General features: G+C 35.7%; 1 protein-coding gene across 2 annotated transcripts in view; it reads right to left on the reverse strand.

The window, feature by feature from the left end:
- Window positions 1–23,747, reverse strand: part of LOC131689575 (diuretic hormone receptor-like) — a 112,559-nt gene that overhangs the window by 24,616 nt on the left and 64,196 nt on the right. For both annotated transcript variants that reach the window (XM_058974766.1, XM_058974765.1), the window contains exon 6: window positions 4,256–4,336. In XM_058974766.1, coding sequence (XP_058830749.1) covers window positions 4,256–4,336 — 81 coding nt within the window. The remainder of the gene's footprint in view (window positions 1–4,255; window positions 4,337–23,747) is intronic.

Raw genomic sequence — 23,747 nt, forward strand, 5'->3', positions numbered from 1 at the left:
AGATAGTGTTGACAATGCTTAGTTCTTCGATTTGGGTTCGGCACGCGATCACTAGCTTGGACCGGGATTTGTCTGAGCTAAGGGCCTTGATTGCAGCCTGACTATCGGAGCAGAAGTTTATAACTCTGCCGGACAAACTCAGTTGAAGGGCCGATTGCACCCCGCACATATTTCTGCTTGGAATACAGTACAGTATCTACCTAGTGAGTGTTATTGTTCCAATCTCATTTCACGACAGTAGACACCAGCACCAGCACGTCCCTCCATCAGAGAACCGTCAGTGTAACAGACCACTTGTGTTTGTTGTTGTCTTTCCATAAAGCCAGACAACCACTCCTCTCGAGAGGGAATCTTCACATGGAATGTCCTGTAAGGAACTTCAATAGGATGTAGAATTGAAAATTACTTATTGTCTCTTCTGGTTGACACGTGTATATATCCTGCGTTGCAACTGCGCTTATTGTACGTGCAGCTCCGACATGGCCATCTAAGAATACCCTTGAAGCAAAATACAGATCACATTCTGAAAATACTCGGCCTAGAAGATCTGTGAAGCGAACGTTTGAAAAGAAGAATGTTGGACTAACAATACGAAAGATATCAACACTTCATAACTTTTCAGACGCACTCTAACAGCGACAATTAATCCGTTGGCAACAATCATATCCTGCCACTGCAAAACTATTTAATTCGAGGTTCGCCACACTTTGACTATGATGTATAATATGTGCTCATTTGGTTTGATATACTATATGTTCATGGCATAAATAAGAAATTGTTTCCTTTTCCACCGCAAGGAATAATTTTCTTAATGATTTCATTTTTCCTATCTGTTATATGATATTACGTAAGAAATGACAAACCCTCCCTCTCGCTCAAATAAGTTTTTGTAAGATATTTTGAAGCTCCCCCTCCTCCCATGGTCCCTTTTTTTTATTTCGTTTATTTGACACGGCTCATAGCGGTAGCTTAACGGAGCCGTGGATCTTTTATGTGTTTACAATATGTAAAAAATAAAAATAAAAACAAATATTATTAATTGTCTGTTGGATCTAGTACGCGCAACTTTTTATTGCGAGCGGAGACCTTCTTTCGCGGCTCGCCTACTGCGTCATGGGGACCATTTAATTCTCTCCTGTTCTCCACATCAAGGTCATCATCGTTAAAAGTGCCTTGGTGCTCGCGACCAGATGTTCTTTCCTGCTTCTTGCAACCTTCTTGGCAACCGTTTGTGGTTCAGGTATTGGTATTGAAAACTCTTTTTTGGGTTGGTTTACCGTGGATTCGTTGACAATCGGTAGAGATGCATTCTCCTCTGTATCTTCCGCGTAAGGTTGTCCGTGGTGTGCTGTTTGATTACTTGCACGTGGGAGTTTGCCCCTCATGGGTGCATAACGTAGTTTGATTAATAGTAGCTTCGTGGATTTTAAATTTTATAGTCAAGTGGGAGGGGATAGGTTTTTCGATCCGCATCCTCACCAAAAGAACACCGTTAGGTGTACCCGGGAAGAAATTTCTCCACGTATCATGTGTAACTGATTCTACTTCGCCGTATTGCGACATGTATTTTGCGATTAGATCAGGAGGGGTACGTGGTAATAGGTCATGTAACTTTACATCGACATAGTCTTTTTTTATATACACGGGAATCTTAATTCCAACTTTATCACTTTGAGCCACGTGCTTTAAGTTGTTCTGCAAAACGAAACGTTCGGCTTGTGCTAACGTGTTGAATGATATGAGTACGATATTACGAAGATGATGATACTGAAGATACATAACCTTCTTGAGCTTAAGCTGCATCTTCACCTTCAGCAGGTATTCCACTTCACGAAAACTCAATCTTATTGAACAGAATTTAAAGTCAACGACCGCTGCGTTGGGTCGGAGCAGAGATCTATCGTCAACTTTACTCATGATGGCAAGAATAAATTAAAAGTTTCCTTTGTTCTCGAGACAATGCACACTAGATCGAGAGGTCGCTAGTTTTGACGGCGCCGGTGGTTGAGTGGTAAGCGTGACCGCCACTCAATTCCAATTTGCCTGGGCTCAATTCCAGCCGAGGTCATTGAGATTTTTCTGAGGTGAAAAAATCTGTGGTCACGTCTTCCTTCGGAAGGGAAGTAAAGCCGTTGGTCCCCGGTCTATGAAATTGGTGGATCGATATCTAGTCCAGATAGTGAAGTCACCTCTCTGGCGTCGGTAAAGAAGAAGTGATCCAACTTCTATACTCTTCCTAACAAAAATATCCTCCTCCTGTGATACTTGTGGAGTGCGCAGTAGTATATACGGCCTCTAGCAAGGGCAAGTATCGGACTAACCATTCCCTTCCCTTTCCTTCCGCGATCTACGTTCGGGCCTGGCCGGCGCCCGGTATTGATCAGAAACACTTTAGGATTACCAGGAGTTGCACATTGAAAGATCCCAACAAACAATAAAAGTTGAACAAGCCTTTGATCAGAGAGAATAAGCTGAACAAGAACTGTTTAAGCCATTGTTCAGCTAAATTGTTTGTTGGGATGTTTCGCTAATCCCAAGCATAATTATCTACTCATTCCCTGTGCAATTTCAGCTAGTCCTAATCGATAACGGAGTAGCAGCCAGGGGTGGTCGCACAAGCTCAAGCTCAAGCTCAAGAGACAATGCACACTAGATCGAGAGGTTGCTAGTTTTTGTTCAGTTGGTTCGATTGTACGTCTGACTTGGGCAGAAGTAGAAAGTAGACTGCCCTATGGTCCCTTGTTATCCTTCCATCTGGAAAAGATCAGTTATGTTGTCTGTGTTCAAAAAAGGAAATTATCCAAAGCTTTTAAGATCATAATGAACGATGTGCTCTCTACATCCTGCCAAAGCTACATTTTTCCTGATCGACATGGTTTCACCCCCAAAAAGATCAACCTCCATCAATCTCGCTCAGTTCGTTTCATTCTGCTTACGCAATATGGACGATGGTGCTCAGATCGACACGGTATATACCAACTTGAAATCAGCATTTGACAGAGTTGACCACGCAATACTTTTGGATCGGTTGAAGTTAATAGGAGTGTTTTTTTATCTGATTCGGTAGCTAAAATCGTATATGAGAGATTGTAGTAAAAATTGGATGCGTGTTCGCTGCCCCATTTTCGAACAACTCGGGTGTTTCTCAAGGTAGTACTTTGGACCCACTCTTATTTACACTGTTTATTAATGATCTACGACTACTGCATTAGAGATCGGCATCTTGAGCGTGTGCTACAAGTGTACAATATTGAAGTCGCTTTGGAAGCTGCACTCACTTTCCGACCTCATTTCGAATTGATTATAAACAAGGGGTTTTTATACCAATTTTAAAACGGTTGATGTTTCACTCAAATTGACTATTCCTTTCATTAAGACCAACTAGGTTAGATTATCAGTAAACAAATAAATAAATAACCGAAACTTCACTCGGTACCTTTAGGCGTTCACACACGTTGTGTGAATTGTTTTGATTTAAAGTCTAACTGGCGCCAATTTGGTATTAGTTTATATCGTCTAACTGGCAGCAAGTTGGTGACAGTTACTGGCAAGTGGATTACGAAACATTCAAACTTTTCAAAGTAATGATGGTGGTCCCACTTCATTCCCTTACAAAGGTGTGAGCTGAACGATTTATCTCGGAGATAAATAATATTTTAACTAATTAATCCTCGCAAGACAAATGTTTTCCGTGTAATTCCACTATATTATTATTGAGGAATTAAACGGTAGATATCCGTCTTAAGAGGATTAATTGAGATATTCCACTAAGTCGCTCAAAGAGATTTAATTTTTGTATACAAATTGTAAAATATTTTAACACATAACAAGATCGGTAAATAAAACATGTCGATCTTCAGTGTTTCGGATTCTCCTCGTCAGTATTACGACATGAAAAAATTCAATTTTCTCGTGACATGCGATGCGTAATGCATTTGTTGTAGAGTTAGATTTAAGAAGTGCTTTTTCACTCCGCCTTAGAATATACTATTGCAATTACTTTTCTTTCTACCACAGTTTTGGGTAGACAACTCTGTTTGCCTATAACATGTAAATAACATAGTCTACAACATAAACAAAAACTAGAGAAATCATACATTTTTAAAATCGTGATGCTTCTTTCAACAAAATCAATTTTCAAGCCCTTCAATTCTGACTCTTCTCACTTAACAATATAACTCATGCACAGTAGGCACCCATGACGTGAGCAACCCAATAAATCACACACACCTTACATACTCCGTTGTCAACTTACCCCATCCAATGAAGGCGTACTTCCGAAAACGAAAATTATCGCCGGAAAATGTCTGCACCACCAGCATATACAGATAAAGACCTGTGAAAGGGATGGGACAAGAAAACAACAACCAGGTTAGATGGATATGCACTACAACAGTTCCGGCAATTCAAACTGATGGTTGGATATGATGAATGGATGTCTTTGGACCAGAGCAGCACCAATATGATGCTGATGATGATGATGGCAAATTGTGGTCTGATGATATGCAGATGTGTACTTTCTAGAGCTCAAGGTTTACCCCAGCAATTGACAAAGATAAAACGGTAGGAGTCAACGTAAACACACGGATGCTTATCTCGGCCGCTCCGGGAATGCTGGGCTAAAATGTGCTGCATATTAATTGGACATTGTAAATTAATTAGAGTTCCCGTTGTTACTACTTCTACCACCTCTGGGACGAGTGCGTCTTTCCGTGAGCGAGCATAGGTTAGTGAATAGCTGGCGTTTACCGAGGAGCGACTTGGTGACCCATTTGTAGCAGTAGCAGTAAGTGTACATATTGGAAAACTCATTTGAAATTCATGAGATAACATCAGGGCTAGTACCTAGATGCCTAGTCTGAACTTATCCGAGCCGTTCAACCGCTTAACTACACATTAGCACGTTAGGGTGGTTCCATTTTTAGCTACAACTCACTCAAAATTACGTCTACACGATGCGTTCGTTTAATTCGCTTTTAACCCAGTCTCTTCTCTGTCAAATCACTGTCCCACACAGTAGCAGTACCAGTGTAAACATCTCTGCGCCTTATCGGATTTGATAAGCAAATGCTACTAATGGAATGACTAATGGGAGTCTGTGTCTTACACAAGAATTAATTGCAACCTCACGTACGGTCAGTGCAGATCAACATCGTTTGCTAGTTTATGTTCATACTTAGCCGACGATTAGACATTTAGTTTGTCAATGTTCTTCGACAGTAATTGACTTGATAACAGATTGTACGGCCGTGAATGATTGGTGGAAATTTAAAATTAACAACAACGGAAACACAATTTTCAACTTAATGAATAAACTGAATGATAAATGTGCCCTCATGAATTAAGCTAATCGTGTTTTTTTTGCATTTCTTTCATCCCGCTAAAATTAATTGCTTCATTATTGCTGCATCATAAATCTGCGACTGAGCGTTTTCCCGGTTGATCGCTACTGATTTGTTGCAAGTGTCTATAAAAAGTAATGTTACTTGTCTGGTGTGGTACGGTATTGCCAGTCAAGATCGGCGTTACGAGCAAAATCAATTAGACCGACAGCAATAATCGATTAGATTATGTGCTGTGCATGATTTATCACAGAGCAAGAGATTGGCCAATTGAAACAAATCTTTGATCAGAGATTAATGCTCGCACTTGAAGACCAGTACGTATTTGTACGAAAATAGAATATCCTCTATAGACAGAGTACATAAACTAGAGATACTTTAAAGGAGCATGTTGATAATTGATGGATATGCGATGCTCGGAGTACCAGTTTACTGCTTAAACGATAGCAATACAGAATATGTTATAAAAACATAAACGATCTCATCTGTCTTGAGTCAATAGTGTTCGTTTCGAAAATCAAAACAGAGTTGGTTATCAGTATGCTGCTCGCGCATAGACTCTTATATATAATTACAGTAAATGTGAGATGCCACCTGGACATCGACATCGCTGAAGTCGATCGCAAGTAGTGAAAGAGGCGTTTGTACCTTTTAAAATGGAGGCAGTGCGAACCGGATTGACTTTAAGGGACTATTCATTAATAACGTAACGCAAAAATTGCCCAAAATTGACTCCTCTCTCCCCCCATGTAACAAAATGTCACAAATTTCTCTATACCCCCCTCCCTTATTACGTAACAAATTCCGGGATTTTTTTTTCTTCAGTAAAAACGTGTTACGTAACGATCAAGCTTACTCCCCCTTCCCCATATGTCACAACATGTCACAATTTGTCGTACCCCTCCCCCCTCCTAAATGCGTTACGTTATTTATGAATGGTTTCTAAGCCTCTTTCATAGGATGCGATTGTTGCCTAAAAACTTACCTTGAGCTGCTCAAACGAAACAACCTTGCAAACAGCATGGCAAAATGTAAAGACGATTGCGGCGCGACAAGAAAAAACTCACTTGGTTATTGTCTTCGATCCGTGCCAATCGACGCAGGTAAATTTTTGATGTTATTATTGTCAAGCACAAGGTATTCAGACGAGCTTTTCAGACGATTTACCATATATGACAAGTACAGGACCAGCGCTATACGCTGGGCCGCCGAGACGGGAGGGGGAACGGGGTATTTCCCCCCGGGCCCGGCGTTGTAGAGGGGGCCCGGTCTTTGAATAGAAGGAATGATTCTGTCAAATGTAATTACAATAACAATTTATTCGAAAGTTCAATTAGATTTTCAATGTTGGTATGATTCAATTTCCAATTTCTATCACAAAGTTAATCGTAAATTAGATTATAAAGTTGACAACATGATAGACAAATCAAAAGAAAACTTTGAAAATTAGAACTCAAAAACGAGTTTAACGCGCAGTGGGCATAAAGACAAGATTTTTTGTAAATTGTGTAGAACTGAAATTTATTTTGTATATCATACTTTATAACATTTATCTCATGGATTTCGACCAACTATTTAAAAAATGAGTTAGTTAAAGTTGAAAGTTCCAGGATCTCACAATTGGTTTTCATATTTCACTACTTCATTCGAAACTTTCAATATGGTGTTTTTTAATCATTAGTCCAATCGCGGTTGATTTTTTTTGAATTCTGAATAACTCCACAAATCAAGAAAGAACATGAAAATCCACAAAGAAAACGATCCACAGTAATTTTTTGTATTCACTTGAAAAAAATTAAATAACCCGAACTTGAAAGTTTTTGTCATCTTTAACTTATTTTCTCAATTTAAATGAATCGTTCAATTTTTTTTTCTCTTGTTCCATATTTGCTTTTTTGTTTATTTTCCCAGTTCATCCAGGGTTTGTATTCTTTATATTTTCTTCATTCAAACTTATTTTACTTTTTTGTATATTTTGTCCCATATTCTTCTTTTTCTTCATTTTTAAAAATTTGCTCTATTTTTTTATTTGTCCTATTTTTTCAATTAGTTTAATCTATTCATGTTTTTTTCATTTTTGCATTTTATCTATCGTTTTATTCGTTTTTTTTGTATTCGTTTGTTTAATTGATTTCATTAAATTTATTTAATTTATTAAAATAAACTTGTATTTTCTATTGCTTCTTTGTATTTTTTCATATCTTCCAATAAACTTATTTTAGTATTTTTGAATCCACCTTTTTCCATATTTTTCATTTTAGGTTTCTCTCATTTGCTTAAAAAATATTCTCATTTTTTTTCGCGTAGCGAAATTTTCTGCCCTCCATTCATCAGTTATGAAATTTATGCTTTACTTGTGTATGGATTTTTTTTCAATATTCTCTCATTTTTGCTTTTTGCTATATTTCATTACCTTTAGTATTTTCCATTTTTACCCATTTAAACAATTTTGAATTGCATATTTTCTATTTTGTTACCTTTTTCATTTGTATATTTTTCCTATTATTTTAATTTGATCTTTTTGCGATTTAAGAATATTTTCGGTTTTCCATTTAATCAAACTTTAATTTTTCCACTTTTACTTTATATAGATTTTTTTATTCATTTTTTAAAATTTTCTTTTGTGTTTCTTTATGATAATATTCCTGTTTTTACATTTCTTCTAGGATTTTCTTTATTATCCATTTAAATCATTTTGATTTCACATACCTTCTTTGATTCCAATTTTTGTCTGTTTTTGATTATTTCCACTTATTCTTGTTGTTTATTTTTTCTTCAGTCTATTCCCTCCAATTGTTTCCAATTATTTGGTTATTTTTCATAATTATTTTATTTTTATCTTTTTATTCCATTCTTGTACTTTATCATTTTTTCTATTTTGAAACAATTTTAAAAAATTTCCTACTTTCTTGTTTTCATGCTTTCCAGTTTTTAATACACTATTTTTTATATTATAAACATTTTGTATAATTGCTATTTTTACGTCTATCCCAGTTGAGCCATTAAGTTCATTTATATATTTGATGATTGTATTCTTGTTTTTATATTTTTTGTTGTTTTCATTTTTAATTCTTCTGCTATTTTTACCGCATCCCATGTTCATGACATTTTATTTTCTTTTTTTCATTTTTAATTTCCTTGGTTTAATTTGATTGTTTTAACAATCGGTCTTTTTTGCTATTTATTCAAATTGTTTATATACATCGATTTTTTTTTATTTTTCCATTATTTTAATTTTGTTCATATATTGTTATATATTGTTTCTCCGTTTTGGATTTTTCTATTTTTGATATTGGTAGGTTTTTGACTATTTCCATATTACAAAAGGATTCCGTTTTTGGCAACAATTTTATTTTTTTCAGTTGCCAAAGCCGGAACCTTACTTTTCAAGTTTGGATTATCAATTTACGACTTCAAAAATGTTTCAAAGATTTTTAATCATGTGTGAAATGGAATGAGATGAAAGAAAATATAAGAAAATTCAATTTTATTAATGTTTTTATCAAATTCAGTTGTCGCACCTTCCATACAAAAGTCGGACAAAACCTCAAAACGGGCACGAATTTGATGAAAACTTTACATTGGGATAATTTTTTGTCGCTGAATTCATTTTTGGTGATTTTTTATTTTTTTTTTTTGCCTTAAAATCTTGGCACCTAGGGTAGTTTGAAAATTCAACATTTACGAATATAAAGTGCACTATATCTAAAAATTCATTTAAAAAAAATTGGTTTAGTGAATTTTTAGCAGAATACACATTTTTTTCAATTGTTGATAATACTAAGAGACATTTATAAATTATATTGCGAACCCTGGAGAATCAAACATTACCATGTGTCTCCTTCAGACATATCATGAAAAATCACCTTTTTCATACCTCGGGGCAGAAAGTGGCAAAACAAGACATTTATTTTCGAAAAGTACACTAATTTTCAAGAGTCATGAACTACAAGCGATCTTTCCGAACTGTTTCGAAAAAAAGTACAGCCACTTTGAACAAATAATTTTAATTTAATGCACGATTTAATGAACAATTTTTCAAGAGCAACCCTACCCCAAATCTTTAAAAAAATCATAATAAATTAATCTTTATAGATTTTTTTTGTTGGAGACAAACCACTGCGACCAGTATTTAGATCTATTGTGGTAATGTGATTTATAGATAGCCTTGTTTATTCAGCAAACTTGCTTAAATTTATTTAGGTTATTATATTGTAGGGCATTGCGCAGGTAAACTTCATCTAAACAGCCGATACTTTGAACACCCCAACCACAAGGACCACCCTAATTGCATTCATTTGAAAAAATCGCCAAAAAACTAACAAATTTGCCAAAGACATCATAAAGATAAAACGAACTATTTGGGAGCTATCAGTTTTGTATTCCTAAATACGGGTTTTCGAAATGTACTGAAAATTTAGTGCCAAGTTTTGTAGTGACGTCGTAATAATCGAAAGAGAAAGAGGCTCGCAATGTTACTATGGTTCTATTGAAAATTATTTCTTAGAGCTAGTTGTGCAGATGAATTTTTATAACGAACACCTTTTTGGAGCAGTCTGTAGCATACAGCTCAAAAACTGGAAAGTTCATGCAAATTCCCAAATGGGAAAAATTTTGGACGATACCCATTTTTTTGTGCATAAGGACACATACCTTACCTTGGAAAGTTCATTTTATTTATCATTAGAGTTAAATTTTAAGTATAAATATTCAATAGACTCACTGTAAAATATAGTTAACCTTCAAATGCATAACGCTGTTTTGAAACAACATTGCGAAAAACATCTCAAAATTATCCCAGTAATGTATTGAAACTATGAGACAATTTTGACAAAATTTAAAAAAAATGATTTGCGCCTTTCAGGGTTAATATCTTGACAAACATATGATTACGGCGTAAAAGCCAACTGTCAAAATTCTCTTTGAAAGGAAATTCCGGACAAACCGTTACTGGCTGAATGCAATTCACATCAGTTAATGAAAGAGAAACCTTTCCCTTACGTTTACTACCAACATTTGTGCTTGGTGAGTAACGGTTTGTCCACAATTTCCTCTCAAATTTTGACAGTTGGCTTATACGCCGTAATCATATGTTTGTCGAGATATGATTCCCATGTTTGGAAATAAAGTCAAATGTGATATGAATTGATACAAAAAAAATTTACTGCACATTTTTCAAAGATTTATTATGTACGACAAGAATGTTGCCAAAAACGGAGTGTGCCAAAATGGGAGCATACCAAAAACGGAATCTTACTGTACCAATATTTTTCCATTATATTAAATGTCATTTTGTAGCTTTTTTCTTTTGTTCCATTTTATCTATTTATTAATTTTTCCTCGTCTGGTTCTTTTTTTTGTTTTTCGATCTTTAAATGCTGCCTTCATTGAATGTTCATATTTTTATTTAAATTTATTACATTTCCATTTTGATACTATTTTCGCTATTTGTGCAAAGTTTCAATTATGAGTTCTTCAATAATGTTTTACCAATTATATAAATGAATAACTCGCAAAAATCACTTAAACCAGTTTTCCCTGAAACCAAAAAAAAGTCAGCAACACTACCGGACAAATGAGGAGTTGTATTTTCAGAGACTGGCAATGTTGTAACACACCGACTTAGCCGATTGTTTTGCTTCTTTAACGAATTCTAGATTCAAAAAAAATTATGCAATACCGACTTTTGGATAAATATGAAAATATTGATAAATCGATTACTTTCAATGCCACTAAAGATATCGGTGAGATATATAAAAGGTACTCTCTTTTGCCTGCATGCAGAAAGATACCTTTTATATTTGACATTTGCTCTTCAGTTTTAAAAGCAAGAGGAGCAGCACGGAGAAATTTTGCTCGCGTATAGCCTGAATTCGAATTACTTGCACGCCAAGATAGTGAAACCGTTAAAAGTGACCAAATCAACTGTCACCAACATAATGGCAACCGGAAGGAACAGTGGCCGATATTTCCAAGCATATGAAGCTATCGAAGTTCACACAGGAATATCTGGTTTGGCAGGCTTTCTGTACCAATGGTTTGAAAAGCAACATTTGGAATATTGGTCCATTGACAAGCAGAACCTGAAGAAGACCCAAAAATGTTAAACTAAACCGTCTGTGGCGAACAAAGTGGAGGAGATTGCTGAACAAAATTTGCTGGCAGTAATTGAAAGACGCTCAACTGAAAGCTTTGAAATGAAAAAAAGTTATTGAAATTAACAGCACTAAGTGTATTTTCCTATAGTTCTCCATGAATTACATAATAACAGATAATTATTTTTTTACAACGCATTTCGAGCTTAACAGTCTCTGAGTTCGAAAAATCTACAATGATGGCAGAGGCCCTTATACTGGACCCCCCGGGCCCGTAATTTCTCTCTACAGCCCTGGCTATACGGATGCTACATCTTCTACACGCAGAAAAAGGAAGGTCTATTCAAAACAACAACACCTTCAGCTGAATTTCAAACTTGAAAAATGCAATGAATTATTTTTTTTTTTTTGAGTTTTGACGGAAGTGCCAGTAACTTATATGAGACTGTTTTTGGTGGTATCCAACGAGGGAAACAGATCGAAATGGTGAGTTAAACGAAAAGAATTATGTGACAAAAATCATCCCACAGGCAGGTTTCGAACCTGCAACCCTTGGGACTCCTGCCCAATGCATAAACTTTACAATTGAAACAATAGTTATTCAAAAGTGAAATATGATTGCTTTGAAAATATTTATTTTGTTCGATTGAATAAATACTTTTGTTTGTATATAAATTAGAAGCACGGCTGATAAAAACATAAATTGTTTTTGACAAAACTGATCCGTTTGTTAAAAATCTATAATATATTTGTTTGATTCCATCAAAATGCAGGATGTGCTTTTCCATAGCATCATAATGAAATATAGCTTCATTTGTACAAATCAAGCTGATTACTTTCTATCAACATAACAAAATTTTTGTTTGATTTCAAAAAAAAAGGAATGTCATTATGATTGCTACCAATTATGTTTATTGATTCTCATCACATCTGGGCACAAATGAAATAAGAACACCGTTAAAATGGGTTTTGACGCAATCTTGGTGACATTGGTGACACAGCCAGACGATTTAGCAGCTTAGCATAGATGTATGCAGAACCGTCATCATAAATCACAGGTTTATTGACAAAATGGTAATAGTAAACACAGACAAAACTAATATAAGAATGTATATACCAATTTTGAACATGATTCGACCGAACTTAGATGGTCCGGATTTCGATTCCGATAAGGATCCCGGATGCATAATTGTATATCTCATAATGTTGAACAAGTGACAATGTGGTCAATCAATGATACTGATCCCAAAAATTTGTAATATACTTGAAAGCTTATTTAAAATCCCATCTAAAATGATATTATTACTGTGACTCAACTGTGGACCCTGAATTTTATGTAAAAATCATCCAGAAGATCTGGAACATCCGTATAAATTCATGAATCTAGTTCTAGAACTCTGAAGTTTTTTTTCGAAAATCTTGCATTGCCAGAAATGCGTAGTTATGACTGGAAAATTGACCCAATTGGCCACATAATGACTTTCCGGAAGATCTGGAACATCCGTGCAGCTGGTCAATTAATGAACCTTGCTCTAGAGCTCTGATATATTTTCGAAAACATATAAGGGTATGTTATTCGCATAAATTCATACTTGTGACCCATAGACCTTTCGGATGATCCGGCGTAGAATTGGCCAGTTCACTATTAGGGTGTTTGTACCAGTCACAAATACGATATCTTTGCAATAATAAATCTAAATAAAACTTTCGAGAAAACCACAGACTTTCAGAGCCAGTTTCGTACCTTCCAGAAGGACTACGTTATCAATAGGGTACGAATTTAAACGAAACGAATATTCCCAAAAATATTTTCGAAAAAATCTTATAGCTCTGGGACAAGGTTCATGAATTGGCTGGTCCACTGATGTTCCAGATCTTCTAGAAGATCATTATGTAGCCAAAAACATGTGCAGGTCATAAGTATGAACTCGTTCCACTGAAAATTCAAGAAACACTAAAAACACATGGTTCTAATGCCAGCTTTATGAATTGATCAGTTCATCGAATGTTCCAGATTTTCCGGATGGTCGATTACGCGATCAATAGGATATTTTTTTTTTCACTCGGAACTATGAATTTATGTCAATGCAACGTGAACAAATCTTTTAGAAAACACTGCAGAATTCTAGAACTAGATTCATGAATTAGTCTGTTTTACGAATGTTCCATTTTTTCCGGATGATTATCAGGGTCAGTATTTGAATCAGAGTTTCAATATCATTTTAGATGGTATTTTATACAGGGTGTTTGGTTCAAGGTTAAGGGGTGATTGACTGTCATATTTGGAGGAAAAAAATGTTCTACACATACCACCAAATTTCAACCGTTACAGAGTTATTAAACTTTTTGTGTAAAAAATCTATTTGTCTTAAAATACCTCTAACTCAAAAAGTATACTTTGTATTTTTTTTAGTTCTATTCGAAATGTGAGAAATTTTCCTACTGAATTGTGTTCTCATATCTTTCAGTTAATTAGTTTTAATTACCTTTCAGTTGTAAAGTAATTAAAAGTTAGTGTTTTGAGGCGGTTTTCGTTAATTTTCTCAAAACAATGAATTATGATTATAGCAATATCTATTATCCAAAAGTAGGGTTTTTGGACGATTCATAATTTGTTCCTAAACATCATATTCCTATCTCTTCTCATTTTTTAGTAATTTCATTGCTAAACTTTTCCTGTGATTAACTTGCAAGTGCTTAAAAGACTATAATCTAAAAAATATGCTTTATATCGGTATTTGCAAGGTTTCATTGGAAAGCTGAGAAAATTTTCTATAGATGTATGCGCGAATATCTCTTAGTTAAGAGTACTAAATGATTTTTTACTAGTAAAATTGCTCATAATTAGCGTTTTTCGAGGAGTTTTGTCACTATTCTAATTATTAATCTACAAAATTAATCGTTACTATTGTTCATTTGGTACCCTTAATATTCTCTATAACTTGTTATTTGACACTTTATCCATATCTCTTTTCATTTCGCTGCTATTTAATAATTAACACAGCATGATCTCACCACAAATGTAGTGGGTTTTTGCATATGAAGCGATGTGATAAAAATGATATTGCGTCGAAACAAAAAAAGGTAATTGTATGGAGTCAAAGAAAGAATTGTAGAACTTGCTGAGATGCATTATTTACATGATAATAACGGTTATCCTTATTATTTACTATTTTAAGAAAATTAACGAAAATGCTTATAATAACACTAACTTTAAACTAATTTACTTCTAAAAGAATGCTAAATTCACTTAATTGAAAGGTATTAATACATTTTTCTCTGTAAAATTTTCTTGGCTTTCGAATGAAAAGAAAAAAAAAGTACAATAAGTGCTACACTTTTTCAATTAGAACTAGTATTAGTGAAAATGAGATAAAAATAGCCAAGTTCAATAACCCAAACACATGAAAACCAGAAAAAATGAGTGCATCATGTCAAAGAACGAATTATGCAGCTCTTCAAGACTAACAATTTGAATTAATAAAATGATGATGTTAACTATAAAGATTTTCAAGAAATGAACAAAAAATCGATCAAAATTGTTAAATTTTAAATAAATTACTTTGAAAAGGCTATTTATACTCATTAGCTGAAACATGTAAGGGCTTCACTCAATGGGAAATTTTCTCACCTTCCCAATGGATCTAAAAGATTTGAAATACAAAGTATACTTTTCGAGTCAGAGGTATTTTAAGACAAATAAGTTTTTAGCACAAAAAGTTCAATAACTCTGTAACGGTTGAGATTTGATGGTATATGTAGAACGATTGTTTTCCCCAAATATGACAGTGAATCACCCTTCGAGAGGTTCTTAACCATGACCCAACCACCCTGTATAAGCTTTCAAGAATATTATGAAACTTTGGGATCAGTTGCATTGATTGATAACATGGTCGCTATCTCAGTATTGTGAGAAATACTATTGTATCGCCGAAATCGGCATCGGAGACGTACTGCGAAATATCTGAGATCGGTCGAATCATGTACAAAACGTATATGTAAATTCTTATTTTTGTTTCGCTTGTGTTTATTATTTAAAAATGTTATACAGCTGTGTTTATTATTAGTATTCTTTCAATAAATCTGTGATTTCTGATGACGGTTCTGCATACATCTATGTATGCCAAACATGACCTCATTCGGTACCGATTCCCGCTGGCCAACATGGTCAAAAACGATAATATTTATCAGAGACTAAAAATGGAAACTCTAACAAACAATTTGGGTACAAGTTCATATAGACTGAAAGTGTGGCTTAAAACTGAGTTCAAAATCGGGGTCAATAAGACCCGCTAACACCTTATTCGTAACTTTTTTTGTACTGCCCCTCACGAATGTCCGCAAATTTTGAACTTTTTTAAAAATCGTTTCTACCCATGAAAGAGGAAAAGTCAATAAATTCCAAACTGCTAGGTGCAAAACATAAAAAGTTATCGCATGTTGAAGGTTCATTTTGGGTCATATTGACCCCAACACCGAAAGAAGGTTAAGCAGCAGAATCCAAACTTCCAACGTTAATAACTACTAACGGTTAGTTTGATTGTCTTGCAATCTTCGACAAACTTGTTTGGCACATCTTCAAAAGCTTAACTCTTCGTTACATCTACGTTCGGTTCACAGTGATCTGTAACGGTCATTTTGTGAACTGCGAGTATTTCTCCATACAATTTGGTCGAAATTCCATACAAAATTTAAGCTCTTTGGAGGAGGCGTTAGGTTTAACCGATTTCACTCAAATTTGGACAGCGAACATTATTACATAATTTGGAACGACGCTGGGGGTGCAGGTTGCGAAAAGAAAATTAATGTAAATTATTATCATCCTAATATAACCTCTTACATTAAAATTGGCCACCCTTATATTAAAGTACTCAAAAAGCAAAAAAACTTTTCCGAAGACATGAAGGTGCTATACCCATTAGTTTCATCGCAAACATCAATGCCCGGCTTTTTTCAGATTTTTTCATCCCACTGTGCACCGTAGGCGTTGACGATCTTCACAATGACAGTGAAGAGAAACACATCCTCGCGAGGATGCTGAAGTACAGAGCTTACTTCGATGACCGGAAGGTTTTCGATAGCAGCAACCGTAAATGGTGTAAATCACCCGACCGCAGAAGAACCACTAGATGATGTAGTCGAAGCGACTGCAGCAGAACTGGAAGAAGCTGGCGTTCTGCTTGCTCTGCCGCAACGAAGAAGTATGACGTGTGACGTTGGTTACACTTTCGGAAGCTCAAATTTGAAGCACAATTGCGAACAATATGAACTTTACTTTGCTGGTAAGAAAAATTGACGTAAATTGTAAGTCACTTCTCAACAAGCTGATTACCACTGTATTCATTGGCATAGCCGGGGTGGGAGGATGGAGTTTTAACCCCCCCCCCCCCCCCAAACCAAAATTTATTGATTTGAAAAAAAATTTATTAATGGTGACCAGTTTAATATAAAAAATCTTTAATATTTAATATTTAAATAATAATTTTGGAAGTTTATCATCAGATCATTACATTGAGAACTTAATGTTCTAAACACTATGGGGACTTTTGGTAAATTGTGGGAATGGGATCTTGTACTTGATCTCTTAGTGAGGATCTTATAGTTAACAAAATATGTCAATATTGAATAAAATACCTGCATGAAAACATCCCCATAGAAATTCATGAAAAATGGCGTTTTCCGTAGGCATCTTGAAGGCCAGGATCATTATGATCATTTGATTTTTTTGGTACTATCATTTATTTAAATAGCCACTAGTAGGATTGGAAATGAAGAAAATTAAAACAGAATTGTCGAGTTGGTGGCTATTTATGATGTACATTTCAGTACTAAATTATTTGGCGTAACATAAATTCGTATACAAGGACTCAGCTTTGGATGTTTAGTATTTTCGAAGAATTTTGCAACGTAAAACATTTTCTAAAAAAAAATTAATTTTGGTGAATAATCCTCTTCATTAATTCTTCAAACCAATTTAGTCTCGAAAAACATGGTGTTTTCAGTAAAGTTTCCGAGAATTTTTTTTACAAATTACGTGGCTGAAGACATGAATGCTCCATATATTCAGGGTCTCGAGATATATTAGGCTATTTGCGAAAGTAAACCTTCAAAACAAGTTATTCTGATATTACTGTAAATGATCAATCTCTTCTGCTGTTAATAAACAATAAAATAAACATTTTATCCAAGCCATGTGTCTCTGAAGCTAACAGTAATATTGAAGAAAACTGGATTTAAGAATAATTTCGTAAATATCGTTCTATATCTTGATATGCTACGTACATAGAGCTTTCATATCTTCAATACAGATGTTTAAATAAAATTCCCAACAACTTTGCTGAAGACACCAAGTCTCCTACCGCTTTTGTAAAGAGTTGATTTTCCATGATTCTTACAAGGAGGATTTATCACTGAAATGATTATTACAGAAGTTGAGAATCTTGTTGGGAAATTTTCACTTAAATACAGTCAGTCTAAGGCCATGTTGTCATTTGCTGTATCAAGAAGTCGTCTTTAGTTCACTTTGTCAATGGCTGTTTGTCGGCTCGCAGGGCACGAATCATCTTGGCCGATCTCTCCTCCTTGTACCTGGCGGATAAATTTCTAGAACCATTTTAAACGAGTTATCACCATTCCGACGACATGCCCAGCCCACCGCAGCCACCCAAATTTCGCTGAGCGAACAATGGATGGTTCTACAAGCTACTGTTGCAATTCGTTGTTCATATGCCGTCTCCACATTCCGCCTTTCATATGCATCCCATCGTAGATCGCTCTGAACACGTTCCATGAGCGATTTGTAGAAGGTTAACTTCCTGCCGTGTCGTACATTCTTCGATCGAAGCGTTTTTCGAAGTCCAAAGTAACAACGTTGACCTGCTATTATTGGTGGTCATTAGTGAGCCCAAATACACGAACTCATCAACCAGCTCGATATCATCGCCATCAAGCTATATACTCGGTGGGAGCCATAACCTCTTACTCTCATGTACTATGTCTGACTCACGGGCGAATGACCAATTAGTTAAAATCCCAATAAACAAAAAAAATACTATGTCTGACGCATTTGTAACCAGTTGAATTCGCTTTGCTTCAACCGTCAGTCGGATGTACGTCCCAATCATTGTCTCAAGATTGTGTGCCACAATATTGATGTTACCGGCGAAGCTAAAAAGCTGAACAGACTTCCAGAAAACCATACCGCTCGTGTAAATTCGCACTCTTATTATCACACCTTCTAATCGACTCGAAAGTATCTCTAGTACTCATCACACATCACTCGATCTATTGTCGTTTTTCAGAAAATCCGTATTTGGGTATTATATGCCAATTCATTCAACGAACTCGCTTGCTAAGGGTGATTGGCGGTGACAAAGAATTTTGAAGAACATCTTGAGCAACTAACTAGTAACTAGTTGCAGTTGCAGTCCCGCTTAACACCCTTTTTATAGATGGGACATAATACTTCCTCTATCCAATCCTTCGATATAATCTGTTTCTCCCAGATCTTCAAAACCACTCGGTGGAGTGCTCTAATTCTATGATAGCGGAGAATAAACTTCCGTTCATTAGAACGTGGTCGATTTGGCTCTCAGTTTGGTCATCAGGTGATCTCAAGGGTAGTGTTAATGTCGTTAATGAAAAGCTGCATTCTGCCGCGAGCTTCAAATGCGCGTAAAATGCATCTTTTTCGTTCTCTGGTCTCGCTTCGTGCGGGCTGTGTACGATGATGATGCAGTAGTTGTAGAAATGGCCTTTGACCCACACACATCCTTTCGCTGATCGTCTGCTAATTGATTACGCGTTGGTGCATCTTGCCCAGCACTACAAAGCTGATTCCCAACTCGTTTGTTATGCCGTCGCTCTAGTAGAATGTAACCGCTTTTTCACACAGTCTGTCCTGCCAAGCAAAATTTCTATACAATGCTACGGCTTTGAAGTTGCGACATTGCAGCTCATCGTGTAGGATTCGTTCGAACCCAGGATGGTTTCGAAATTTTGTGACCGTAAGAAAAAATGTCGATGCCCGTGCGCAAGGGGAGGGTTTTAGGGGTTCAAAACCCTCCCATGGGGGTTTTGAATTACTTTCAAAATATTATAAACTTCCTGTTCAGGGATGAAATTATACAGCGAGCCGTGTCATTCTAGTTCGGTCACTCTAGAAACAAGTCGTTGAAAAAACCAAGAAAGAAACCTCGCGAAGGTGACTGGTAAGGGGTGTACGTTATGTTGGTCGAATGTTTCGATATTAGCACTAGTTGTGAGTAGATCAGCTTCGCAGCAAAGGTCGGTCAGCGGACTAGCAAAGTGATCTAAGGAAAAAGCATGAGGTCAGAGAAAATCAAGATATCGTTATTATTATTTATTGCCGATGATCTCTCCATCGGAGTGACTGACAGCTAAATGGCCCGCGAAAATGGTCATCGGTATCGGGAGGAATACCGCCGTCGAAAAATTCTCAGCAGTAGCTAGCAAATAAATAGGAACGACTAACGCCAAGAAGGATAAGAAACGCTGCGAAGGTGGTTGTAAAGAGATGTAAATAATTATGCTCGACATCTCTGAATCGGCTCATGTCCCAACAGATGACGACATTTACAACAGATCTGAGCAGGTCAGATATACCGAGAAGGTTGGACAGCAAGCATCAATGGAAAAATCATGAACGATTAACACAAAATAAAAAAGAGCATGAGTACAATTCCCACTGAAGTAGTGCCTACACGGAAAAAATCCGATCATAAATCCATGAAAAAATTATCGTTATTTCGTGAACTGAGCGATTTACGAAAACCGTGACCAAGTTTCTGAAATTATGAGTAGTAAACCTCGTATCCATGAAACAATTATACATGGCGTTACATTGAAATGTTTGGTTGGGTTACTGTTGTTCGCTGGACATGTTCAGATTTTGTTATGAGTCTTGTTCATAATTTGGGAATACACATCCGACAGTTAAGCGATTTTGATGATTTCCGGAGCTAATCCCCGATTTTTGTGATTTCGTATGACGTTACCGATTTTTATGCCAGGGTAGCGGGCTCTATGTTCATGATTTCATGATCTTTGTCGCGATTTTCGTAATTTCTATTCACGTTATCGTGAGATTTCAGTCATGAGTAAAGTGATTCATGCTCATAATTTCAGAATCCTAGTAACGATTTTGAATATTTCATTAACGAGTAATGTGATTTATGTCCATGACTGAAGGAACTTTGTCATGGTTTTCATAATTTCTGTTCATGTTGTCGTAACATTTTAGTCACGAGTAGGGATTCATTTTTATTTATGTTCATGATTTCAGGATCTTAGTGACAATTTTTGCTATTTTTGTCACGAGTTGTGTGATTTATGATTATAGTTTCAGGACCTTAGTCACGATTTTTGTAATTTCTGTTTATCTTATCGTGATATTTTATTCTAGAGCTTACTTTCAAATTTGACAAGTGGAGTAATGTGACATGATATCAGCAGTTTCATGGTGGTATTCGTAATTTCTTTTCGCCTTATCGCGATCTGTTATTTTTTGGTTACTATCGTATCTTGTTCTGTAAACTATATCACGAACACAATTTGTGGCGCTCAGCGCAGTTTTCGTTTTATATCCAGACATCACACTGAACCGTATCAAATGAATAACGATGTTTGAGGTCCTAATATTTATTTTGTGTCTATTCTTGGTCGCTAGCAGCTGGACATTTCATGAAAAGTGCACGGAACAAGAATGATTCCACGACTAATACTCCAAATTTTGTGAAATTAGTTCACGTAAAAATTTCATTATACTAGAAATCATGAACCAGTTCACGAATACATGAGTAATATGTAATGAACTTGGGAACCATTTCACGAGCACGGATATTGGATCGTGAGCAATATACTAGGTTTTACACCAACCGACATAACCCCACAAAATGAGCCAGATGAACTTCGTTTGACAATTCTCGGTGGTTTGTTTACATGGAAGTTACGTGAGTTCGAATGTAACAGATGAACACCCGTTGCACTCGCACTCACGCAACTGACAAAGTAAACAAACCACCGAGAATTGTCAAACATGAACTTCATTCCTCATGAGTTCATTCGTGTCGTCATCTTGTAGAACTCAATTAGGAATCATGAACCTGTTTACGATTACATGAATAATACTTGATGGATTTGTGAACTATTTCACAAGCAGGAATGGTAACTTGAGACTATTATACTAGATAAAATGAACTAGTTCACGACATGAATAACATTTTATAATTTTGTGATTTATTTCATGGGTACGCATGGTCAGTCGTGACTATTATACCAGGAATCATGAACGAGTTCCCGAATACATGAATAATATGTCATGATATTGTGAACTGTTTCAGGAGCACGAATGGTAAGTCTTGAATAACATATTAGGCACGATGAATTAGTTCACGAAGATTGAATGGATTCATGAATAAAATTCCGAGTTTCGTGAAATAGATCACGAGAAAATATCCACAATGTTTTGATTTTGCGAACTAATGTGCCTAAATCTATGAATAACATCATGAGTCAACTGAGTTTAATGATCATAAATTTGTGAACTAGTTCACGTACAGAAAATTGATTGGGTAATGACAAAGAAACCGTGACTGAATTTCACGAAACAAAAATAAATATTTACACTATTTCCGCGTTATGTCACTAAAGCGAAATTGAACATAAATATAAAATACATGATTTTTGTTCATAGTCCTGTTTTCGTAGCGTAAAAACGTGAATATTGCAGAATTCATGGTACTTCATTCACGATTTTAGGAACAATGTTTATACGATTTAACGGTGGCGCCGGATGGATGAGGATGGCAAGATACAGGAGGTTGTTTAGTCGATAGGATTACCTACTTCAAACCAATCAGACACTACCGCTAACCAATTCCATTCTTTCTCGATAATAGACATTTACCCAATTTGTTGAGCTGAGTCGATTGGTACACAATAATCGGCCTTCCAGGTCTCATAACAAGTCGTCAAAGTTTACCCTTTCTTTTATAAGAAACGTAGAAAAATCAAAACCCTCCCCATGGGCATTTTCTGCGCACGGGCCTGTGTCGAACAAATATTCCGCTTTAATTTTATAACATTTCATAAAAGAAAGTTACCTATGAAGATATGAAAGGTATTCTTTATTATTTTTTCTCATTTGTAGCGAATGATAACTGCTGAATTGTTTATGTTTCTGAACTTTCAATATTTTATCAAATTTATATTATCTTGAAGAATTTTCGAAAAATCAACGATTTTCGTCAAATCACCCCCCCCCCCCCCCCATCACGGTGTTAAACGATTCATTAAATTAATGATTTCTCAATAAACATATGATTGTGGCGTTAAAGCCAACTGTCAAAATTTCTTGTGAAAGAACAACCAGTACAAATCGTTATTGGTCGAAAACAGTTCACAGCGGTTAATGAAAAAAAACTTTTCTCCTTTGTTTACTAACAACATCTGTGACTTTGTCCAGAATTTACACTCAAAGTGAATTTTGGTAGCTGGCTTACACGCCATATGTTTGCTGAGATTTAATCGTTTTATAATTTTAATACACCTTTAAACTGAACTCTGCACAGTAGGCCTGGTCATTTCAATATTTGTGATACGTCATAATATGCAGCCAACATTATTATTGACAAGAAAAACACTAAAATGTAGCTGTAGTTTTCCAAGGATGCGTCTCATTATTGGCTGTGGCCGGACAAATCTACAAACAAGCACGATTTCAGAAGCGGCTCTTGACAATGTTAAACACAAAAAAATTTATCCTAATGACGCCCATTCTTCATTATGTATACTTGAGTTGCAACAGCGTTACCCCAATTATATTGAGAATTCACTATGGAACAAATATAATCAAAAAATAATGTAATCAAATTATCCCGGATGAACGTGCCTAAAGAAACTATACTGCTCATAATCGCAAGTCAGTTCAATATTTTATAGGATTCCCTATCTACATGGGACTGACTTGCGATTATAGGCAGTACAATCAGCATCCAATTGCAAAACTTTGAACAGATTTTGAGCTTAACGATTCAATTACAATGCGAAGCGAGGGTCAATGAAAAAACGCTTTTAATCCACCTAACAGTGTGATGAGACATTTCTTATAACTCTTATCACTCTCTTCGGATATTATATCGTTTGAGAACATTTAGAACGTGATGCTTCGCGATGTTTTTGATAACACATATTACATGGGATAGTGGCAGGACTCAAAGAATCGCTCAAATCAGCATAGGACAACATCAGTGCTAGAAATCTCAAACCAAATCAATGGGAAAGCGAAAAA

Source organism: Topomyia yanbarensis, chromosome 3, assembly GCF_030247195.1.
Source record: "Topomyia yanbarensis strain Yona2022 chromosome 3, ASM3024719v1, whole genome shotgun sequence".
In the NCBI taxonomy this organism is placed as follows: Eukaryota; Metazoa; Arthropoda; class Insecta; order Diptera; family Culicidae; genus Topomyia; species Topomyia yanbarensis.